The sequence below is a fragment of the Ailuropoda melanoleuca genome, chromosome 2 (genome assembly GCF_002007445.2).
Source record: "Ailuropoda melanoleuca isolate Jingjing chromosome 2, ASM200744v2, whole genome shotgun sequence".
Classification (NCBI taxonomy): Eukaryota; Metazoa; Chordata; class Mammalia; order Carnivora; family Ursidae; genus Ailuropoda; species Ailuropoda melanoleuca.
This window is the reverse complement of record NC_048219.1, coordinates 25,506,835-25,532,316: the sequence shown is the minus strand read 5'-3', so window position 1 is coordinate 25,532,316 and position 25,482 is coordinate 25,506,835. Positions and strand designations below refer to the sequence as shown.

The following is a 25,482-nucleotide window of genomic DNA, read 5'->3' as shown; positions in this document are numbered from 1 at the left end:
AGAAATGTTCCTGGAGAAGGGAAGTCCCCATTGCACTGGGAGCGTTGGGTGCCTGAAGGAAACACTAATAAAGCTTAGAGAAATCTTCCTTCTTGCCTTCCCAGAATATGCTGACTTAACAGAGTGAAGTTAACACAAAAGAGAGTACCTACCCTACAGAGTTTCCTGGAGAAGAAAGGGCAGGACAGGCCAAACCACTCTCCCCGGCAAGGATCTGATTCCTGGCCTACACTTCCCTTAGACTTTATTAAAAGCCCCTCCCTCAGCCTTAAGTCTAAGCTGTTGAATGTGGTCACTTATTTGTGATGAACTCTTGTTGAAATGGAAGCTTCTGGTTTGGTTAAATATAAGAATTTTGTTTTAATCCAAAAATCTGAAGTTTAACCACAGTCACAGCGGTAAGTGGAAAGGGGGCTTGGAAGAGCATCTGGTCCAACCTCTTCATGTCACAGCAGTGGAAACTGAGGCCCGGTGGGGAGGTTCACACAGTGACTCCTGGGGCGGAGGTTCTTACGCCTGCCCCATCTTTCAGGGCTGTGGGTCTCCCTGGCCCTCGCCCAGCTCTGCTCGTGTAGCAGCGCCCATTCTCCCAAGGGTGAGCCTACCTGAACCTCTGGGCCTGGTGATGAAGCGGGCCAGGGTAGCGCCGGTTGGGGGACTGGTAGAGCTGGGACAGCAGGGCCTGGCTGGACTTCTGGCTGGGGTTGTTGGCAAACTTCACAGTAATCGGTTCCGTAGCACCGCTGGGCTTCTGGCCATTCAGCCCTTTGATGGCTTCTTCTGCCTCGATTCTCTTATCAAACCGGATGAATCCCACCCCTCTGGACACTCCTGGGGAAAGAGAAAGAGCCTTCATAAAAAGTGAACAAACCAAACTGGTAAACATCTCTGGGAAGAGATGGGCTGGGCCCCAGGGCTATTCTGTGGCGAGTCAGCCCACCGGTGGGGCTGGTCCCTGGCCCACTGGTGGGCTGACTCTGGCTCCCCACATGCGTCTCACCCATCAAAATGCACCTGCCTGTGCTTCTACCATCATGGCTCTGAACAGGGGACACCCACCCACAGAACACACATACCTCTCACATCCATTCCAGCCTCTACCACCACCTGCTCAGTGCTCGTCTCTTTCTAGTTGCTGTAATCCATCACCCACTGTCCAGTTTCTAGTCCTACAATGCACCCTCCACACCTAGTGACTATGTAATCTATTTGACAAGCAAACTCTGACCACGTGACACCCTTTAAATACATTTTTCATAACTTTGCCATTTTTTACCTTGTGCATGGTACCCGTTCCTCATTGCCCCCCACTCCACATAGAATAACAAACAACCCCCCCCCAAATCCCTTTCCATGGCTCCATGTTGCATACAGATGAAGTCAGGCTTCTTAGCATGGCATTTAATGCCCCTGGTGATGTGGCCCCAAATCCCCTGTTGAGCCTCATGCCAGCCATCCTTGAACTGCCACCTATTCCTTCAACAGGTTGTGTTCCTCCTCGACTCCATGCCTTACCATATGTCCTCTCCACCTATTCTACAGGATACATCATATCCACCTAGAATTCTCTATCCCTCCTTTGTGCCAGATAACTGCAAGTCATCCTCCAAAACCCTGCTCAAACATCACCTCCTTGACGGAGCCCTCACAACAATCCCCGCCGGGCACAGCACACCTCCTCCTGAGCTCCCGTGGGACACCGGACAGCCCCTCACAGGTGCTCACCACATTGGAGTCCTGCGCCTCCTCATCCCTGGTCCCCAGTGTCCCTCTGCACAGTGTCTGGGGACAGAGCTGGCTTCAGGAAGGGTTTGTTGCACGAGCTGAATGATAAACACATGCTAAACTGCTCTTGGGGGTGGGAGTGTTTTAAATTGGGATCAAATGCGGAGCAGGTGAAAACATTTTGTCATTAAAAATGCAACCCAGGGTACCTTACATTTCTTACTGAGAGGTGGCAGTTGCCTTTCTTTATGACGGACAAAGTACCGCAGTCGCAGGCCCTAGCTCATGTCCCTGCACTGCTACTAACTAGCGGGCAGAAGTCAGATCCCCACCTTGGACCTCTCTTTTCTCGTGTGTGAAATGAGACAGCATGAGGTTTCCTCTAGCTCCATGACGCTATCCCTGGGGCTGGAGCTCTAACACAGGTTCTTCTCACAGACAAAACTAATGTTACTTAGTTGAGGGTTGAAAGAGACTTTGAAGGTCATTCAGTCCCACTCACAACCTGATGCCTGAATCCTCTTTATAGCCCTGCCAAGTAGTTTAGCTGCTGCTGGAACAGTTCCCATGATGGAGATCTACCTCTAAGATGGCCCATTTTAAATGTGGGCATTTTATTGATAAGAAGTCTTTCTCCTAAGTCAAAAATCTGTCTACACATGACCCATATCCTTTACCCTAAGTAACCATTATCTCTCTGCTCCTGTGGGTCACAGGGCACTGGCTGTGGCATTGAGACACAAGGAAAGAAATGACAAAGAAACACTTAACCTGTGACTTGATCAACCAGGATTCGAGAGGTGATGATACGGCCATATTGCGAGAAAAGCTGCTCCAGTTCCTTCTGGGTCATGGTTTTGGGAAGGCCGCTAACGTAGAGGTTAGCATCCCTGATTGAGGCAGAGCTCGGACGGGCATATGAGACCTAGGAAAAGGCAAGAGGAGCTAAATCCATTATAGCAACACCCTCCAAGGGGAGGCTGAGTCAACAACTGAGATGGCAGCCCCTCGTCTATCATTCTACCTCATGGTGTCAGTTTAAATAACTCAGTAGTTCAGACTCTCAGCTACTCTTGTAATAGTAATGAGAATCAGGTGAACAGCAATAGAGGAACAAAAGGAGAGTTGATGATAACTTAAAACAAATGCACAGATAAGGGTCTCTAAGTGCAGAACAAAATAGCTACTGTATGGCAGCTGTTAAATGCAGAACTACCCACGCATGGAGTTCTGAAGATTTACCTCCTGGATGTGGGTGTATAGATGATTTACTGTATCCAACACATAATAATCTTTGAATAAACCAAAAAAAAAAAAAAACCTCCATGAAATTCTGCTCTGCAGATTTCTCTCCTTGTCACCTTCCCCACCCCCAAGCCCTTCGTCTTTGACACATTAGAGTGATCAGGTTCTCTGCAAGATGTTTTATGTCCCATCCTTTGTGTCGTTCCAATCTGCTCCCACAAGGTCTGCACTCGCTGAATGACAAAGTGCTGGTGAAATGGGGCTTCATGAACATCTGCTTGTGAAACTGGATCTGTGACCTTGTCATAACATCTGCAAGAACCAGTTGCCTTCTAACTTTGAGGAGGAGCAGAGAAAAACCACAATCAACAAAATGAGGGCAGGGGGGAAAGGAGGGAGGGAGAGGGCAGGGGGAGAAAGAAGCAAGTCTCATGGATGGTTATAATAAGTTCGACTTTGTAAATTTGTCCTCCCAGATCTCTCAACTGCTTTTTTTTCCCCCAAAAAGCTAACACAGAAGTGTAAACAGATCTGAAATTCCATCTGCAAGCAGCCAAATCTGTAGCAGTACACATAAGCAAAGCAAACCCCAGCAGTCATTAATTTTAGACTTTCATTTACTTATTTATTTATTTTTTAAGAAAACAACATCAGACATTTGAAATATAATTTACAGCTAGTCTAACAAAAGCACTTTCCTGCTAAAGCTATTTCTGGGGCAGTTATGGCTCAGAATAGATGATGAAAACAGTCATTTCAGAGCACATCTGACAATGTTGGACAGGAAGGGACCTATATGCCTTAGCATTTTTCAGTTGGGAGTTTTATTTAATCCATATAACCAATTTACGAGGCCTGCTAAGACCACAGGGGTGAGCGAGTGTGTGTGTACGCTGTGCACACACAGAAGTATGTGTACAGAAGAAAGTGTACGTGTTAAACTGGACCCTTGGAATCAAGAGCTAAACCTCGAGCATTGAAGCAGACCTTGCATCTGAGAATGGGTCTGGCGGTGGATCTAGCAAAGAGGAATGAAGGCTGAGCAGACCGCTCACTTTTGGCACTCCTTCCCTCTCCAGGACAGAGATGCTGAGTCCCTTTATGGGTTCCACACTGAAAAATAGATGTTGACTCAAGAGATAAAATGATTTGAGTGATGAATCTGGCTCTCTGGTCTCCTCCTGCTTATGGAGCGTGTTGGCCTATCTGCAGTATCTACCTCTTCCAGAAACTCAGGGGTGGCTTCTGTAGGCTCTTTTCCAGCACAGGGCTGACATGCAAAAGGACCTTTACATGGCCAGTCCCTGCGGAGTGGGAGCTGAAGGACTGAGAGTCTTACGTGACTATCTGGACAGAGCATCAGTCCACACAAGGCTCTCCTACCCTATCCTTTAAGGAACAAAGTCTTTCAGGTTATAGCCTAGCAGAACTATTTTTTAGGCTAGAGAAGGGAGTGATAGGGAGAAGGAAATAACATTGTAGTGATATGTTCATGGTAATAAGAGTTACCCCTGACTCACCCCTGCCAATTATTAGACAAATTAATTATCTGAGTGACATTTGTGCTGCCCCAAAACATAGCTTCCTACTTCTATGTCTTAGCTTGTGGGGAAAATTTTTCCACCTACTTTCGCAGGCCCTAATCCTATTCTCCCTTAAGGCCTAGCTCCAATGCCATCTTCTCTAGGCAGCTTTCCCTGATCTTACCCCTTCCTAAAAATCCACCTAGTAGGGCTCTCAATGAACTTCACCCATGGTACTTAACCCATTCTGACCCTGATTCACCATCTTCCTATCTAGCCTGCTGATCATCTAGTTTGCTGATCTCCTTGTGGTCATGGGTTGTGTGTGTGTGTGTGTGTGTGTATGTCTTATTCATCTTTGTGGCTCTAGCTCCCAGCACAGAGTCTGATACCTGCAGAATGCTCAACGCCTATGGAAAGAATAAATGAACACACCCGCAGAACATAATGAATGACGTCGGCCTTAATGACTCTTCGGGGCTAACTGCAGCTTGGATTCCTCCACTTAGGGGGATCACCAAGAGTTGAGCACCCAGAATCATAGGTGTGTTTCTATATTAAACTAAGAGCTAAGGGACCGGTTTCCTATTCCCCAGTGTCTGGGGTTTGAAGGACTGAAAGAAGACTGTTCTATGACTAGACATCATCTAGAGGCCTTCTCTTAGCAAACATTTCCCGAGGATCTACTATGAACCAGGCACAGTGCTGTGTGCTGGGGACACACAACAAGCAAGAACAAGGAGTGGTCTTTTGCTGTAAAGGATTTCCAAGTGGGGACAACCGACAACACACAGGAGGTACTTAATAAACATGAGTCAAATGCAAGAATGGTACACATATGGACCAATTATCACAATGCCCCAAGATGTGTGCTATTCCAGGGCTGTATCACTGGGACTGGAACACAAAGAAGGGGAGACTAATATCCCTTTCAATTAAGGGTTAAAAGGGCCAGGAAGAAACAGAGCTAAGGTGAGACAGGTGTGTGGTGGGGTCAGGGAATGATCGACCTAATGATAGCCCTCCTCTGCTGTGAGGACAAATAAGATGATGAAGGTCAAGAGCCTAGTGCAGTGCCTGCTTGACACCCAATAAATGTGTAAGGGCTAGTAATGACCTTGATAGCCAATGGTCTGGGCAGCCAGAGCTGGGGGAGGGTGTGGGCTGGGGACAGACCTGCTAGGAAAAGGAGCTGGCACCGGAAGGTCAATGACAGAACCAAAACCATTTCCCCAAACCTTATCCAAGAAGAATTACGGCCCCGGATCACAGCCACAGAGCAATAACAAGTCCCTAAGGTGAACAGCAGCACTTTGATCATTCACCAAACCTAACTCTCGCTTAGTTTTTCTCCTTGACTTGGAACCTTAAGTCTCCTGTTCTCTTAGTCTCCTGTCCAGGAAATCTGTAGAAGTGGGTGTGGGCAAAAATGACAGAAAAGGGACTGCCCCACATTTAATATCCAAACGCACTTTTCAAGTGTCCTCACTCATTTATGAAAGCCCGAGTGAATAGAGGTGTAAGGCACATCGTTACACTAAAACATTTCTCAGAAATGATCCACTTCTCACCCCGGCAGAGAGCCAGCCACTAAACCGTGGCCTAGAGCCCAGGGCTTCCAATGCTGAAGGCAGAGCCCTAGAGAATCCCATGCCTCAGACCATCGGGATCCTACTCACTTCATTCATCCAGGATCTCTGAAGACAAGACTGGCATTTCTAGGCCGGCACTGATCTTGCTCTGGAGCTCAGAAAGAGCTGGGAGTGTGGAAGCTACTCCTCTCTCTCTAGGTGAGGGTGGCCCAGAGCCAGGTGACTTCACAAATGATCGTGATGAAAGATTGTACACTCTCCAAACTCACCATCTCTGCAGGCTTACTCTAGCCTCCACCCTGTGCAAGAGCGACAGTACAGTGTGCAGTGTATGAGCCCCAACTGTGGGCCGGCTCTGGCACTCGCTAGCTGTGTGACCTTGGGCAAGTAATTTGATCTTGATAAATCTCAGCTTCTCTACTGGTATAAAGGGAGACAATTTTCTTTTGGTGAGCTATTGTAAAGAATTGAGATAATAGATTGAATATGTATAGCACATTCCTAGAATTTGGTAGCTATTTAGAAAATATTATTATGTGACAAGTACTACAGGCTTTTGTGGGCTGGTGTGGGACTCTAGCCCCCGTTGGGACACACCTTTCAATTTTACCACAAGCAAACATAAGGGATACCACCAGCACGCACCTACAGAGGCACCAGTGTCCGCCTCCCTCAGCCTGGTGGAGTCTGGGTTATCCTTTATTACTTCACTGCCATGAATGTCCTCTAGCACATCCCCACAGATTCCACTGTACTTCCCAGTTTCCACAAAGTACTTTCCGTTTTCCAAAGTGACTTCATAAGGCTGCGCTCAGTGATTCTCACCGAGGTGGTACAGCAGGCATCAGCATTCATCACTCAAGGGGCAGCAGGAGTAGGGCTGGGGGCTGCCCCTCCCCCACAGCGCTCACAGCCAGGGGTCGGCCTGGGCAGGGTGGGAGGAGCAGCACAGCCTGGAGAAAAATGTTTCCCGTCCTCCGGCAACACCTCACCGCCTCCTGCCCCCCGCCGCCTAACCTGCTGTGGTGCTCGGTACAGAAAAGGGAGAGGACTTGGAAAGCATGATAAAGGCTTGGTTTTGGGTGCTGGGAGACTGGTAAGGTAAGAAAATGCATCCTTCTCTGCCTTGGGAAGGTGCTCCTTTAATCAAATACTGGCATTAGAAGATGAGAGTTCATTCATTCCTCCCCTTCCTGAACACTTCCTGTCTGGCAGGCCCCGTGCTGGGAGCTGGTGGAGCCTCTGCGTCAAGGACCCCGTAGTCCAGTGAGGAAGTGAGCAAATAAGTGAAGAGGGCAGTACAGAGGGCTGTTCCCGGCAAGGGGTTCATGTCCCACTCCCAGTGTTAGCTTCCATGTGGAGGGAGCCCCCGGAGTAGCAGTCTAGGCCTCTCAGTCCCCCCTCACCTCCTCCTCTCCAGGGAAGAGTGGAGGACCACTCGGAACAGGCTTCAGTAAGGGCAATGGGCAGCCGCTGCCTGCTTCCTCCCTTCTGGCAGCCAGATGCGGGCTGGAAGCGCACTCTCTGTTCCAGGCTCTGTACTGGGGCAGCAGGCTCTGCTCTCATGTGGGGAGGACTGTGGCGTCCTTAGCACCTGTGACAGAGGCTGTCAGTCTGTCCAAGTGCGGGGTTCTGTGTCAGGAAGCCCATTGTGTTCAAGAAATCCACCCAGGACATAATCTGTAATAAAGGTGACCTTAGGATTTAATACGCTTTTCTTTTTTGTCTTATGTCTCACTTGGTTTACAGCCAGGATGTGGGAAACAAGGGCATCACTTGTTAGACCCCTTCGAATTATAAGAAGGATCTCTATCATTGACTGGATGTTTTCATGGGCTAGGCATTCTATTCACCAAACTGCTAATCTCTACAACCGTGGTTCATGGTAAGTGGAAGTAAAGGTGACAGGTGCCACTGGTGATCCCAGCAGAAAGCACTATCCTGGAAATCTGCTTCACAGAAACTTGGTGCTGGAAGTGGCCTCAGAAGTTCTGGGCGAGATCCCCAGCAGTTGGCCACCCGCCTTACACGTTACACAGGAAGCTCACTACTCCATGAGGCACCCTGCCCCATCACTGGCCATCGCTGATTACTGGCAAGCTTGTCCTTCTACTGAGTTTCAAACGTGTCTCTTCTACAGCTTCCATCCTTCTCCTATTTCTATTCTAGCTCCACACACTAGGAGCATCCTTCCCGTTCACATCACCCCTTATCTTGTGGGTTTCTCTCACTGATAGGTGCTTGTTAGAGCATCAGGCAACTGTATCTTGAGACAGGCCACTCCAAGGAAGTTCTTGTTTATGTTACTTTAACTGACACATCATCTATTCTGGAATGGAAAAGAGACAAAGGTTAAGAGCAAGGGCTTTGGGGCTAGAAAGATATGGATTTAAATCCTGACTACTTACTAGCTGTATAAGCTTGGGGTAAGTCACTTAACCTTTCTGAGCTGTATCGCTTGAATAACATAGTCTAGAAGCTTTCTAACAGAGCACTTGGAGCATTAAGCTAATGCACGTAAGATTTCTAGGTACTATGGGGCGCGTGGATGGCTCAGTCGGTTAAGCAACTGACTCTTAATTTCAGCTCAGGTCATGATCTCAGGGTCATGAGATCAAGCCCTGGGTTTAAGCTCTGTGCTGAGCAAGGAGTCTGCTTGAGATTCTCTCCTTCTTCCCCTGCCCCTCACCCTACTATCTCTCTCTCTGTCTCTCTGTCCCTCTCTCAAACAAATAAGTAAATCTTAAAAAAAGGTTTCTAGGCACTATGCCTGGCACACAGGGAGTGCTCAATAAATAGCCGCTTTGATATAACTGCTATGGCCTTATGTGAGACCCTGGGGGTACAGAGATGAATACAACAGTCCCTGACATGTAGAACGATTAGTCTAGCAGAGGAGACACACATAGAGACCTATCATTGCAGAAGATCGGGCTGCAGATTTTCCCCAATCTGTTGTAACACCCTACTCTCTGAGTGAGCACAAACTCCCCAGAGCATACAGATCCCAGGGGGGATATTCATTCCAAAGAGCCCAGGAGAACGGCAGCAGAGAACAGACTCTGGCACTGCCAGGGCCTTCGAGGAGCAAACCCTTGCAGGTACCTCTGATCCCACCTCCAGGAGCAGGGAGAGAAGAAAGAAGCCAGCTGGCTCCTAGAAACAACAGCTTTGATTGTGAGGATCGGCTTACCCTGTGCCTGTGGCTGCAGGCCTGCCCACAGGCAGAACAGGTGTCTACTTATGTGGCCCCATTCCTCCTACTTTCCCCCACCTGTCACCTGATACATGATATTCTTTTATCAGGGGCAAGACCCGATGGTGATGTTTCTAATGAGCCCCGCTGGTGCCACTTCTCCCTGCTCAAAACCTTCAGTGGTTCTCCAGCACCTTGTGATGGATGTTTAAATCCCTCATTTGAGCATTCAAGGCCCTCCGGGATCTGGGCCAGCTTCTCATCTCCTGCTAACTCTCCATGCACCCTGTGCCACAGTTCAAATTTAAAAAGGTCAGTTTTCTGAATATGCAATTAACGTTTCTACTTTTGTCTTTGTTCTTGCTATTTGTTCATCATCATGTCAAAATGAACCCCTGCCCATCCCTACAGACCGGGCCTGAATGCTGCCTCCTCCAGGAGGCCCAGGCACGAATTACTGCTGTGTCCTTGAACTCTATAGATGATACACATTTCCATGGCAGCAGCTATCACAATGCCTCCATCATGGAGTTGAAGAGTATCCAAGAATATCGCGAGAGTATCTGGCATAAAGTAGGCTGGATAAATACTTCTTTAAAAAAAAATGGGTGTGGTGATCTATTCATATGTTTACAACTTCAACAAAGTCCATTAAATTACCAACGGGCCTTACTTAGCACAAGGATCTCTGCATCTGTCTAGTGGTCCCCAGGAGGTAGAGATGTGCTGAAGGTTTCGTGGCCTGGTTGGTGGAAGAGCTGGTCTCAGACTCAGTCTTCTCACTAAACTACACCCCCTGATTCCTGCTTTATGGAAGACTGGTAAGGTGACTGCAGCCACCTGGGAGCCCCATTATACTTCCCACTATACAAAGCCTCTATATACACTGCTTGAGGTTTAATAAGACTCAAGACTCTACTTTTTCAGTGCATCTTTGAAGCATGTACATCTCTGAAACATGCAGATGGGAAAAAGTCTTCCCCTCTCATGTAATTTTCACCTCGGGGTACCCTATTCACTTTTTTCTTCATTCTGGGGAGCCTTATTTGAGCAACCCACTATGAACTATGATGACCCAGAAGGGAGATATTATTCGTTCCATTTTCTGGATGACAAACTCTGGCTCAGGGATATCAAGTACTTGTCCAAGGTCACATAGCCGAACTAAGACAAAGCTGGATATGACTCCAAGTTCTGGGATCTTTCCACTATATCAGGCTAACGTGGACAGTGAAATAAAAGCTGCGTGCTTGGCACAAACGGCTACTTTCCCTGGAAAGTTACCAAGCTGAAAAGATCACGCTATCATATTTTATTAGTTAGACTGTTAGAGCTGGAAGATACCATTTTGCAGATGAAGAAATGCACCCAGAGAAGTAAAGTAAGTTGCCCAAGGTCATCCTGGTTTCTGACAGAGCTGGGACTTGACTGACTCTTCGATGTAACTCAGAGCTCTTTTGAATGGACAACAAAGTGGAAGGGAAGTGGGACTGGCTCTATGATCTTGGACAGACCAGCTGATTTGCCCTGGGGCTTCATGATAGCCACGGAGAAGACATTCTTTATTCCCCACAGTCATTGATGTTTTAGGCCAGCACCGTCCGATAGAACTTTCTGGGATCATGAAAATGTTCTAGATTGGTGCTGTTCGATGGTGGCCACTAGCTACATGTGGCTACTGAGCACTTCAAATGTACCTAGCATGACTGAAGAACTGAACTTTTTATTTTACTTCATTTTAATTAATTTAAATTCAAATTTAAAAAGTCATATGTAGCCAGTGCTACACTGGACAGAACAGTCTGATGCCCAGAAACCACACAAAAATACAGAATCTCAGAGCTCAAGGGACGTTCAGGTCAGACTCCAGTGTGGTGTAAGAATCTCTTCTATGTCATCCCCGATGATGCCATCCAAATGTCTCCGACAATCAGAGACTCACTACCACCCCTAGGCAAATGTTCTACCCTGACAGCTGCACAGGGTCTCTTCCTGGATTCTTGAAACACAGGACTGAGCTTCAGTCACTGCTGACTTCTTTCCCCGTAGAGAACAGAAAAGCAAACATTGTGGATGAATCCGTGAGTGCAGCACCATCCTTGCTGTCCTCCCCGTTTGCCTCTGGACAACCCTTAGAATGTCTCTTTAAAACGTGGGGCTGAGAGTGGGACACAGACACCAAGGACAGGCTGACCAGAGTGGATCCCTGTGAGCTGGAATTCACAATTCCCCTAACACAGCCAAGGTGAGCTTGCTCACATCCCACTGTTGGCTTCTTTCGCACTTGTAGACAACTAAAGCCCCCAAGCCCCATTTCACACACTTCTGAAAACCTACGCGTCCTCTCAACCTGTACCTGTCTGATTCTCTTTTGTAATCCAGACCCAGGACACTGTGGATGACCTTTAAGATACTGGAATCATAACAACCTCACTGGGCAGAGAGAGTAGGGATGTTCTAGGTCTTTCTCTCAAACTCCTACACCTGAATCTGAAATTATGCACTCAAAGGAAGTTAGCAGGGCACTGGGAAGCAGAGCAGCCAAACAGAAGCTCTCACAGGAGAGAAACGGCAGCCCGGTACAACGGGGGTAAATGGGTCTCCAGTTTCCACTGCTATGGCTGTGTGCCTGCTCTTGGCTCCTTGGGGATTCAGTGATCCAGCCTTCCCTGCTGACCTTGGCAGGGAAGTGCTCCCACACTGCTCTGACTATAGCTGTCATGGGGGAGGAGAGAAAAATGCCTTTTTATTATTAATAAGACTGATGGAGGCAGTCTATCATTTCTGGGTGGGGTGATACCCGTCAGCAAAAAATGATCTAACTCTCCAGGAAGCATTAAGAACAGCGATAGGAGAAATAATTGCTTATGTGAGTGCAAAGAAAAGATGCTTCAGAGGAACGAAGGCCTTTAGCAAGGCAGGTGGATGGCGGGGCGAAGGAGGGAGGCGCTGCGCCCTGATGACCCTTGGCAAGAGGAAGAGATAGGATGGGCAGACTGGACCCTGCAAAACTCCAGTATGGAGAGAACCCTGGAGGCACCGTTAGCGCTATTAAAAGAATAAAGCGAGGGGCGCCTGGGTGGCACAGCGGTTAAGCGTCTGCCTTCGGCTCAGGGCGTGATCCCGGCGTTGCGGGATCGAGCCCCACATCAGGCTCCTCTGCTATGAGCCTGCTTCTTCCTCTCCCACTCCCCCTGCTTGTGTTTCCTCTCCTCGCTGGCTGTCTCTATCTCTGTCAAATAAATAAATAAAATCTTTAAAAAAAAAAAAAGATAATATTTAAAAAAAAAAAAGAATAAAGTGAGAATGGAGAAATGGCTAAGCAGCACAACAGCACAGAGATGCTGGAATACAGGAGCTCAGTTTGTTCTCCTTCCCAGAGAAGGGAAGTTTTTTCCTTCTGGAAAGCCCTCACTCACACCTTCCCCTTCTCCAGTCCTGCTCCCTCTGGAGCTGGGCTGCTGCCTTGTGATAAAGCTTCCTTCCTGCTCTCACAGCCCCTCTCCTGACTGCCTGCCAACCCTCCTGGGTTCACTCTGCGTGGCAGAGGCAGCCTCTTGTCCCCTCATCCCTGCTTCAGTCCTGAAATCACTCACACCTTCGGTTTGCACAAGGGCTGTGCTCTGGGAAGGTTTTCTTTAAAGTCATACTTTTGTAATTTGAGTAACAGCTTCATGCAATTATTAGAAAAACACAAGACACAAAATCATTTGTAAACTTGTAAAGCAATGACAAAATGAAGGAAATACAAATAAACGTTGTTTACAGTATTGAGTTGGGAATGGCTGATACTGCCTTCATTACGGGATGATGTATTTTCCAAATTATTTATAAATAGGCATGACTTGCTTTTAAAATGAGTAAAAAAGGTCCTAAAAAGCTGATGAAAACCAGAGTCTATGGCTGACAAAAACCTATCACCCCAGCCTCCAAGCCGCTGGTTTCATCCGTCAAACACCCCAAGTGACACACCATTGCCAGATGAGCCTTCCTGGAACTTTACTTTGACCAGTCCCGTTCCTGCTCAAGCCTCACACAGCTTCCTACTTCCTGCTCCTCCACCCCAAACCAACAGGAACCCCCGCAGCCACAAGACTGCCCCATCCCACTGCATTAGAGTTGGTCCTTTGCATGTTTGCGTCCCCCCACCCTGCCTCACGGAGGTAGAGCAGTGAACACTTCTTCCCTCCTGCTCCTTGAACTCAGGTTAAACACAAACTGGTGGCCCACTACTCTGAAAAGCGTACTGAGAGTGATTCCAAACCCTATATGCCACTTTGGATCACTTTTTACTGAAGGCTCTCAGTGTAACTTGAATATCAATCTAAACTTTTTGTGACGATATCCCTTTTGAAGGTACTACAGACCATCTAATTTTCTTTGTTACTAATTAATGCAACAAAGAAGTGGACCACTACAGCTGGATTCAATGGAGTGCTTCCCATTAAGAGGCTGAAATTACAGTGTGAACTCAGAAGCTGCTGTTTTAGAACACATGGAGAGAGGAGAGAGCCCAGGACTGGGGCAGACATCCGGTGTGGGGTCAAGGACTATCGGGAATCATTTTCCAGAACCCACAGCCATTTCACCCAGTGTTTCCCAGAGTCTAAAGTGATCTCTGTTAGTGAGGAAAAAAGCTAAACAAATAGCACCCCCAAAGCCCTAAACAGGGCAAATCTTCTCCACTGGGTTCAGAGTTGAAATCCTGAGAAAAGACCCAGTTTCCCAAGTGGAGCACCAGGCTGGTCTGGAAGGCTTGACATGTAAGCCCACGGTCCATGCCTCATGCCTCTCTGACACACATGGATGGGAGACTCCCCAGGGCACTGCCATCCCTGGGTCACCGAAATCCCAGAACCTGGCACACAGCCTGGAAAGCAGGGGTGCAAGAAGAAACGACCTGAACTCAGGTCTATCCCTAGGTTGATGGCAGAAGCCCCAAACCACAGGTCTGTTTACTGAAGAATCTGGAGGGACCACACAATTTGTTTGCTTTTTATATCTCCTTCCCATGCCGGGGAGTATAACCTCTGTGTGTGTGTAGCCAATACACACCCACACAATCTCACAGAACGCATGTGCTGCTGAGCAAACACACAGTGTGACCTTCCAACACTTATGACCCACTGCCAGAGTTATTTTTGAGACACACTCCCTGACTCCAAATCTCACTTGCCAAGTGTGTGATCCTGGGTAAGTCTCCTAACCTCTTTGGGCCTTACTTTCCTCAACTGTATAAAGGAGTGAATAGAACCTTCTTACAGGGCTATCTTAAGAAGTAGAGTTAATGTATGTAAAGCACCCAAACCTAGAGAGGTTTCAAGGATTAAATCCTATCAAGCATGTAAAGGGGTTAGAGAGTAAATATTCAATAAAAGGTAGCATTACTCTTATTCATTATTAGTATAATTATGATAAGTAATGATTATTATTTCCTTTCCAGCTCACGTGCACGCATTAATCAGCTCTTCTTGTGGCCTTTGGACAAGTCACTTCATCTTTGAGCCTGGCCACTTTCTCCCACTAAACAAGTTATAATCCAAGGAATAATCCCTCTGTACTCACACGTCTGCAAACATGTATTAGATGTTCCTAGGAGATCACTGTAACGCATGCTTCCAAAGAATATACTTGTTTTTTTCCAGATAGGCACATTCTCTGCAGTCATCCATACTACTCGTAGGGGCTTAATTAACAAATCACACTCTTTCTCTGCTTTGATGCTGTGTCTGTACCAAGATTGTATTCTCCTTGAGGACAGAGGCCTGGCCTTGCCCTCGGTATTGGCACACAGACACATTACATCCCCCTTACTAAAGGGGCAATGAAAATTTGTTAACAGGGAACCATCATTTGTGGGCACCTTCCCCTAGTAGCCCACTAACGAATCATTCACTTCCAATAGGCAGAACAGTGTTTGTATATTCAAATTTGACTGCAAAGCCTACAAACTGCTTGTCCACATGGTCAACTACTAAATTTTGTTTGGCCTGACCACTTATGCTTTAAAATTTTTAAGTTGGTTTCCAACCTTTAAAAATTGAGAGATATGGCATAAAAAATATCTAGATTTTGGCTTTTATTGAATAATTGGAAGATCTGGTCATAATCTGGTCTTAAATAATCAGCAGTAGCTGAAGAGTAGCTGCCTTTTTAAATTGCTCTCCACCTCACTATAGTCTCCACCACTCCCTCAGAGCTTGCCAGAAGCATCCTGGAATCTAGCTGTTAATCATTAATTGTCAAAACTTGGGAATTCCAGAAAAAAAAACACAACAACTTAGGAATTAAGCCTTGGTTTGCCTGCATCTGTGTGGTGCATTACATTTAAAGTACGGTGTTTTGCATGAAGCAGTCCAGAAATGCACCTGAAACATGAGAAGGAGGGACAAACTTGACCACATCTTGCAAACTATGTGCTAGGTGGTTCTGGGGAGATCTCTGTAAAGCATGCTTCCAGGAGAATATTTATGTTTTCCAGATAGGCAAGTTATCTATTCCTTCATGGGAGGCAGAGCAAAGAGATAAATCTCGTGTCACTTATCAAAGCAAACGGAAGCAGAAGTAAACAGTGGCCTGAAAGGCAGAAAAGCAATTTTAAAAAATTAATAAATGATGAGACCATTAACAGCACATGAAAAGGGTTTGCTTTTTTCCCCTCCCCTTTAATATGATTTTTACCTTAAACATTGTGTCCCTTTAGGAAAGGGAAGAAAATTAATAAAGGAACCTATCACTCAAACTTAATTTTTAGTATGGCAAATAAACTGCTTTAATGAAAGGGCTGAAATCCCTAGATTTGCACATTAAATTTTCATTCGTAGTAGAGAATGGAAATTATTGATTCAGCCATGGCATCATGCATTTTGAATCCTACAGTGCCTTGGAAGCCCACGTTACTGCTGGGTGCAAATGTGTTGGCAGCGTTTTGATGCAGGGTGAGTGCAGGGTGGTGAGGGGGTGGGGCAGACTGTCTCCTCACAGAACGAAAATAATCAGTGTTCCTCGTCTGTAAGATCCACCTAGACAAAGCACTGTTTCTGATGGCGTGATGGATCAGGGGCTGCATTCTGAGATCAGAAAAGCCGGGTCCTATCAGTCTTTCAGGAAGCCCAACAACTCAATGGAATAGATATATTTTTAAAAGCAGAACGGATGGCTGATGATTTGATTCTAAACTCTTGGGAAGGTTTGGGTTTCAAGAAAACTGTAGCAGAAAGAAAAGTACTTTCTCAGTTCAAGGTCAGGGTGTCCATCAAGGGAAGAGTAAGGGTCTGACATTCTAATGCTGAACTGGATAGCACAGAAAAATCAATCAAACCCACAAATACAGCCTCAACCTGGTATGGCCTCAACAAACAGGGGCGCGAGCCTCCCATCTTCACTTAAAGCATAAAAATAGGTATGTTTTTCCTTTGAAAGAAATTAATCCTCCTGCCTCTCAGAGGACTACCCCGTAATTAAACAACTCTTAATTATTTCTCCATTAGATAACTCATAGGGATTGATTGTAAGATGAGATGGAGGCAGCCTGAGTCAGGCCCATTTTGGGGTCTGTGTGCGCCTTATATGGTATGAGATCAGGAAGGCAATTGTCTTTAGAAATAAAACTAAATGCAATTGCAAAAGTAAAGCTGCTTCAAATGAAGGAAGGAAGGAAGGAAGGAAGGAAGACAATCATGTAATATAGTCCAAAAAAAAGAAGGTTTTTGTTTTTGTTTTGGATTTGTTTTGATTACCTCCTAGCTAAGATCATCTTATACCAATAGTCTCCTCTGTCGGTCTGGATGTTGGAGAACTAGCTCTGTTGAACCAAAAAGTTCTGCTTTTGTGTTTTCATACGCTGAGAGCTGGTGCCATCTATAGATTTCCATTCTGGGAGAGGTTTCTCTTTTGTCCTACTTTGCGTCAGACCTGCTGTCGTGAGGATAAGAGCACCCAGGAGACACCTCCCTGTGGTCTAATAGGCTATGAAGGATGGGACTCATTAATGGGCTGGCAGCTGCCCCCAAGCAGGACACTGCCTGGAGGTGGGGGAAGAAGGGGAAGGGAGGCTGAGGAGGAGAAGGCTCCATCCAGGAGACCACTGGCTGTGGGAGGAGGCCCACAAATCAAATGGCACCACTTCCTGAAGGATCCCCACAAGGTGAAGTCTGACCGAGAGGGTGACAACCCAGTAACAGAAACCTCTGTCCGGAGGAACAGGCTCTGGGTAACTGTTTCTCTTTTTCGACTTAAAACAATCCCGCTTGAGATATTATCTACAGCTCTGATTATTTTCCAATTGCTCGAATGCTGCTTCTTCTGTTATTCCTTTACTATGTTCCTAACAATTTTATAGTACCCGTCCCTATTACACTAGAGTTTATTTATAACGGATTTTTTCTTTTATAGTCTCAGTTATGAGAAGAACTGTCCACCCTTAGGTAAACCCAAACCGTTCAGCCTGGTACACTAGGCCCCTGCCCACCTCCCATCCAAACTTAGGCCATGTTATTTTATATGCTGTTCTCCACTCATAAGGTTTACATTCGTTTTCACAGCTTCCTATGTGCTGTTCCCTCTGTCTGGAACAGCTTCCCTGCCTCAGCTTCTTCCCATGGCTCAGTTCTGGCCATCTTTGTAGACTTGGGCTCACAGGCCTTCTTGGGGGCCCTGACACCCCATCTGCCCTCTACTCAGGGCATCTTCCCTCTACTCAGCCTGCATCTCATTCTTTGTGATGATCTGTGTCCCCCACTTAGTACAGTGGATGATACATGTCCTTTGCATAAATAAAAAGCACCACTTCCAGCTCCCTCATAGCCTGCATTTATTAGCTCAAAGGGATGAAATTTAACCAGTGCTTCCCAGTCAGGAGCCAGCATATCACTTCTTACCTTTATAGTTTTGGTCTGGAGTCTGAGTCCATTTAAAGTGTTGATGGCTTTCTCTGCATCCTTTGGGTCAATATAGTTAACGAATCCATACCCTAAACTCTGTCCTGTGGAAACATTTTTAAAAAAGAGAGAGAGAAAGAGAGAAAGAGAGCTCAGTATCTTTATGGCAATAACACCTCCCATTGCAGTGAGTCAAAACCCTCCTCTAGTATACGGTTCCTTTTACACCAGGGTTTACCCCCGGTGGGAAAGTTTCCAGTTCTTCCATCTCTCACTCTGGTCAGCCTATGAACTCACAGGAGCTGCCCAAGTTGGGTATGGATAAGTGTCCCTGCCCATCGACATCCATACACAAGTGTCCACTTAATCGGAAAGAAGTGAGAAGGTAGTGGAAAGAGAGCACATCTGGTTTGTTAGATTTGAACTGGAGTCATGGGGCTTTTCCTATCAGCTGTGTGACTGTGGAGAGAAGTCATTTGATGTCCTGTTTTTTCCCCCACATGTCTTCTCTGGCAATAATAGCACTTGCCACGGACAGGTTTGAAAGCGTTAAAGAGATACTGTGTGGGAAATGCCTACCAAGTACATTGCCTAGAATATAGTAGCTGCTCAACAAAGGACAGCTCTGCTGCGCTCAGTCCTGTAAAACTGGGGCGAGCGTGGAATGCAGTAGCTGTGTCTGCTGCCTCCGTCATGCCAGCCACGCCCACACGCGGAGGAATGTAGCAGGATCTGAGCAGCAAAGACAGACATTTATAGTGAAGGCATGACCAGAATTTAAGCAGTTGCTACAAATCATTGGTTACCCTCATCATCCCCCCAGCCCAAGAACAATTAAAAAAAAAGGGGAGGGTTCTATTGGAAAGAACTGGGGAGCTCCTAACACAAAGGGGAGAGTGCAAACGCATTCTGCCAAGAGGGTTTAGCTCCTTTATGTGGAGATGGCATCAACTCATCTGCAAAGAGAGGTAGCAAGTGACAGGGCTCCCCCCTAAGTGAAATAAAAATAATGTGCTTGCGATCGTGCCACTGATTATAAATAGTCCATCAGCTCTGCCATGTGTCATCAGCCAGAAATATCATTAGGAAACTTTACATTTTCTGACATACCCTTTAAGAAACACAGAGCTTAGGGTGGCTGCAAAACCAGCTTAAACTTCCCAGGCTATGTTATTGATTTGTGGGCGGCAGCAGAGCTGAAGGGGAGGAAAATGACAGGACGTCACATGTCAGGGAAGACTGATTACATAAAGCTCCTTTTGGAGTACCCGGGCCAGGGCTGGGAGACAATACAGCAAAAAGCCTGCCATGTCCTGGTGACAGGAGCCCATTTCAGCAGCCAAAAAATCTTTCCAACAGCTTCTGTTTTGCTGGTAAATGTCTGTGTTTGTGTTGGTTGTAGGAGGGAACCTGGGAAAACAAGTTGGGTTCTGGATTAGAAAATGGGTGACTTTGTTATCCTTTATAGGACGCAAGCAAAGAGAATTATGAGGAATGGCTAAGTGCCCATTTTTGTCCCCAAAATGGAAAACCCCAAATGACGATACTTTCCTTTAGAATATTTCTTTGTGTTTTGGAGTAACAGGGTCAGAACAGGAAAGACAGGAGCAAACTTTGCCAGATATACCCTTTTTAGGCAGAATTAGTAACTGAAGAAAGAGGACAGAATGTTTAACACACTCTAGCCGCTGGGCCCCTCTGCGCGCACACGCGTGTGTGTGTGTGCGTGCACGCACGCGCGTGCAGGAGAGTAAAAGTGTGACAGAGAGAGAGAGGTGTGTGTGAATTACAAGACCCTGCCACATGTTCTGAGAAAGTTTTGCAAATCCAAAAATATAAGAGACATTAGTTTAAAAATATCATTTATCCTAAATTTGGCTCCACCTCATCAAGCCTAACTAAATTCACCTAATTAAATCCATTTTCATCATTCAAATTTACCAGTTCTATTTTCCTTGTAAATAAGAGAAGCCTTAAAAATTGCAATACTAAAATATTCTTACAATTATTCATTTTAAACAGTCATACATCAAGTTGAGATGCTTTAAAGGGCAATCTCAATGATAAACCTTAGTTATGAGTTCTAGGAAACAAGTCAGACAGTCAATCTATCTAGCTAAATTCAATTTGTATAAAATTAAAATGAAATATGAAAAAATAGAGACAAAAGACTCACCAGTGAACTGCAAACATTGAACCTAAACCCAAATGGTTCATGATTCATCATACTGAAGGAATATATGTGGAAGAATTTATCGTGCCTACCAGTGCTGCATGTTCCCTGATATACTATATCTTTCTTTCTAATTATTCATGTATTTCTGGAAATCTAAAATAAATAAAGTGGCTATGATTTTTACATTCTATGTTTTATCTTTGTTTTAGACCTTTGCTTCAGGTCCTAGGAAGGTTCTGAAGGTCAAGCGGATGAAAAGACTCTCTCTCTTTTTTTTTTTAAGATTTATTTATTTATTTTACAGAAAGAGGGACTGGGGAGAGGGGTAGAGGGATAAAATCTTCAAGAAGACTCCCCACTGAGCGTGGAGCCCAATTTGGGGGGTGGGGTCTTAATCCCAGGACCCATGAGATCATGACCTGAGCTGAAACCAAGAGTCAGACACTCAACCGACTGAGCCACCCAGGCGCCCCAAAAGAAAGGACTCCTCCCAGCAACAAACTGTGTCGTATCAACTCACCTGCGTGTATCAGTCCCAAACCCACCACCACCTCAGGTTGAACGTAATTAGCACAACTGTGCTATCATCACCTGCTCCAGATTTAGAGAGAGACTGCACTTAACATCAGGAATGGCGGTGCTTTTGAGAAAAACTAAAAACCAGATGAACATCGTTCCAGAAGGGAAGAGGGGGGAAAGACTGGAGATTCTCCTTGATATGAAATAATGAGGTGCAAACTCTGAAACAGAACACTGAACTGAACAAGAGTGGGACAGAGGTGGAAAGCACTGCCTGTGAACGGAGACACATGAGATAACCTGCAGCACAATGAACTACTTGTGGTTAGCCTAGTTTGAGAACAGCTTCCTCACATGCTTCTTGCCAACATAGGAGGAGTCCAGCTAAGACTAATAAAAAATACTCAATGGAACTAAGCAATCTCTTTTAAAACACTCTAGAGAGGATTAAATCCCGAGGTAGAAAATATAAAAACCCAAGCTTCATTTCTTTGAAGAATTATTAGTAGCGGGGGAGAGTAAAATGAGGAAGAATTCTATGTTTTAACTTGTCTGTATGGTGGGCATACATTGGTGGTGAGTTTTGGGTTTGCAATTCTATATTTAAAGGCACATAGAAAAATACAGATGAAATACATTCACAAAAAATACCAACACTATTTCCATGGGGACCAAGAGAGCCACCATGCTGGGAAGGCCCCAGGGGACGCAGTCTGGAGCCTAGAGCAAAGCATGTGCGTATCTGCATCCCAGAAATAGATAAGGTCCTCTTATTATTCCTTTTTCCCCAAATAACTATGTCTTCCTTTACCAGCAGTAGCAAGATTTGACCATATAGGTATAGCGACAGTATTTTCAGAACAGAAAATTTTTATAACTTTATTTTTGTTATCAAGTTATGAGTTTATTTTGATAGCAAGTTGGTCAAATAAAACAATTAAACCATGAGGTTATGATTATTGAATCACCAATAAAAAATAAAATCAATACAGAAAAGATGATATTATGACATGAAGATTGTCTCCAAAATTTAGAAACTATTGTGAGTACCTGGCTCCCTGATACTCAGGTGATCCACAGCCCTCACATGACTCTCCTTAATAACCCCGTCCTGCAGGCACGGATGAGGGATCCCCAGTGACCAGGCATGGGCAGGAAATGCATTCTTGGCAGATTGGGATGGAAACTTAAAATTAGAATGTAGTTTCTGAGGGGAAACAGTTATACACAATGGCTACATTTTAAAGCACTTCAGTTTATTTTGGGTTAAAGGGATTCATGTGTTTAACAAGCTTTTCTTAAATCTGAACCTGAATATCTCTGTTTTTGTAAATTGCACATGTGCACACACCAACACATGATGTGTCCTCCTACTTTGACACAGCAACATCTCCATTCTGCTGCAACAATTTGTATACCAACTTCTCCCCCTGGAAACCAAACACTTCTCCTCACAAGAACTAGCTTCTAAAACTTTGCTTCCTTGAGCGTAGAAGGTGCTCAACAAACAGATGACAGAGTGGATACACCTGTCTGTACCAACCCTCCACTTCTGGAAGAATGCTTTATGTTTGGGGGAAACGAGGGAGACCTGGGGAGTTCTTTTTGCATTTGTGAGAAAGGGAGAGCATGACGAGCCGCCGACACCAAGAATTGGGAAAGAAAACACCAAGAATGTCTGGGTGGGCTCTCCTCTGGCACAGATGAGGTGCTGCCCACCCTTGGAGTTTCCAAAGTGCTTTGCCACCCATTCTGTTGCATCTGACACTCACAGCAACCTCGTGGGAGAGATAATCATCATTTTATAGATACGGAAACTGAAGATCAGAGAAAATAGTGATTTGCCCTACATTACAGAGCTGGATCTCAGTCTCGATCAGGGGTTGGCAAACTTTTTTACGTACAGGGTGAAACAATAAGTAGTTTAGGGTTGGCAGGTCCTCTGGTCTCTGTCATGACAACTTGGCCATTACAGCAGGAAAGCAGCCATAGACGATATGTGTTCCAATAAAACACATTACGAAAAACAGGCAGTGGGCCCAACTTGCCCTTTGGGCCATAGTTTGCCGACCCCTGGTTTAGATCTTTTGACTCCAAATCCAGTACCCTTTGCCATACACACAGTTACTCCATTTGAACTAAAATGTCACTGACGATTCCTGAAATACCTCTGAGGCTTTTTTGAATCATCTATGAAAAATTCAATTGTCTTCAATAATTTGTGCTAAGCATTTTTATTGTATTCAAATTCTAGGAATCACCATCATAGCTGATTATAACCCCTCGTTTTCCCGGTCATTCTGGATAGATGTTGTTTTCCCTTGCCTTCGGGGTCCTGGGGGTTATGACAGCAGGACCCCAAATGTGATTTCCTCATGGTTGATGGCAGGAACAGAGAAGCCATCCCTTTGCAGGGCTGGCTGCAAGGGACCTCAGCATTTCTGCACTGCCAGCCTGCACACTTTGCTCTTTCTTTCTTCAAAACTCGTCATTCTCCAGAATCCTAACAGCTACTCCCCTCATCTGCAAAGCCCACAAGGGGGCAGCCAGATGGGTAGCTGCTGTTGATAAAAACTTCTGAGTTGAGTAAGGAATTTTTGTGAATGTTAGAACCCCTAGCGCAGGCTGAAATTCTGTTCTCAAAGCACATGATAAAATCCCCAGTCACCTTAAGAGCACCTGCACGGTGGTAATCCGCATGCTGGGTTAACTGCAGCCGACTCTAAATCTCAGGACTCCCTCCCTGCCAGTCCTGAGATGCCTTTCCCTGTTGTCAGATGCCGCAAAATCTACCTGAACACACTCTAAAGAGGGTCAGAGAGACCTGCAGCTGTTACTACACACACACACACACACACACACACACACACACATGAAAACTATACTTGCTGTATGTCTTTGGTTAAGTCATTTAAGCTCTATCAGCCTGTTCCTTGATCTGGAAACACAGGGATAATCCCTTATCCTCACAATCGAGCGTCACTATGAGGGTTAACTATGTTAACACATAGACCGACAGCAGCGATCATTTATTCAGGGTCCACCTTGTGCCAGGCACTGTGCTAAGTGGCTTACTAATGTTTCCTAATTGAGTCCTGTGTGAAATGGGTACCATGGGGCCCATCGGGCAGATAAGGAAAATGGGCTAAGACATGTGAAGTAACCTGCCCAAAGACAACCAGCAAGTAGGGTCCATGGCTAGGATTTGAATAAGCCCAGGTCTGTGTGACTTCTCAGCTCACGCTTTTCTCCCCACAGGGTCTGGCCTCTGTGAAGAGGCACAGCAGTGCCCAGCATCAGGTAAGCACTCAGGGGGATGCAACACGCTCCGCTGGGGTCTCGTCCCCTTCTTAACACTGACTGCGGGTGCTTTGAGATGCTCGAGCGTCCATGGCTCTTTTCCCACCCATCCCACCTGTGTGGGTTTTACACAGTGTTGGGCAATCTGAGTCCTGGATTTTCTTCCACAAGCTCAGGGTTAGCAGAGACAACTAGTCAGAGAATTTGTTTTCTTTTGGTAGTCCACACAATTGCCTCAAACTAAGTATGGTTTAAAATCTTGGCACTCTAAATGTGATCCCTCTACCAGCATCGTAGGCATCATCTGGGGACTGGATACAGAAATGTAATGATGTAAGAAATGCAGCTTCAGCTTATTGCGGCGTGGCCTTAGCCAACTAACTTAAATTAACCTCCCTACACCTTGGTTTCTCAAAAAGCTACACATCCTAATCCAGAGTAACAGGTAAGGGAAACTCTGATAGGAAAATTTTCATAATTTCTTTGTATACACTATTTCTTTTCTTCCCCCCAATTCTGCATTCCTACTCGTTCCTTTCTGCTGCAGTAACCTCATCTTAAAATGAACTTAATATTACTTTCTCATGGAGTTATTAGGAAGATTAAAAGTGATAATGCATGCAAAATGCCTGGCATATAACAGATGCTCAATAGACGTTGGTTCCTTGCCTTTCTTCTCCCACACCCCATTGAATACTGCCTTCTACTATTGTCTATGAGAATGCTGTCTCCTCGGTAAGGCCCCAATCTTCTTAAAGGCAGAGAATGTTTCTGATGCTTTACTTTTATATCAGAGCACATGATATACAACAGGCACACAAAGTCCATATTTAACGGGCACCTACAACATTCTGGATACTATGAGTGGGCCCCAAAATGACCAAGAAATTGTTCCTGACTTCAGAGAACTTAATATGTAGAAGGGAAAGATGGATATAAGAATTAATTTTAGTTCAGCAAAAAATAAATATATCAGAGATACTTCTTTTAAAACTATATACAGGAACAGAGAGGAGATGGAGACTGATTCTGACTGAGCAGAGTACAGAAGGCTTCCTGGAGGTGGGGGCGTGTGAGTTTAGTTTTGAAGAAACAGAATTTTGAAAGGGGTTTCCCATCAAGGGGTGAGCTTCCAACCTGAGGGCTGAATCCAAGCACTGCATAAATTTACCCCACAGGTAGTTACTGAGCACCTAGTATGTGCCAGACATAGTTCCATTTACCGAGATTATAGTTCGGAACAAAAATTCGTGGTTTCTGCCATCACTGAATCTATATTCTGATTGGGGGTGATGGAGCAAGACAAGAAACATAAATAAAATATAAA

General features: G+C 45.5%; 1 protein-coding gene across 7 annotated transcripts in view; it reads right to left on the bottom strand.

Annotated features, from left to right (window-relative positions):
* The window catches only part of ELAVL4 (ELAV like RNA binding protein 4), a 134,599-nt gene that overhangs the window by 6,602 nt on the left and 102,515 nt on the right, over nucleotides 1–25,482 (bottom strand). For all 7 annotated transcript variants that reach the window (XM_034652283.1, XM_019802063.2, XM_019802062.2 and 4 more), the window contains exons 3-5: nucleotides 18,161–18,264; nucleotides 2,497–2,650; nucleotides 606–831 (exon numbers count right to left, since the gene is read on the bottom strand). In XM_034652283.1, coding sequence (XP_034508174.1) covers nucleotides 606–831; nucleotides 2,497–2,650; nucleotides 18,161–18,264 — 484 coding nt within the window. The remainder of the gene's footprint in view (nucleotides 1–605; nucleotides 832–2,496; nucleotides 2,651–18,160; nucleotides 18,265–25,482) is intronic.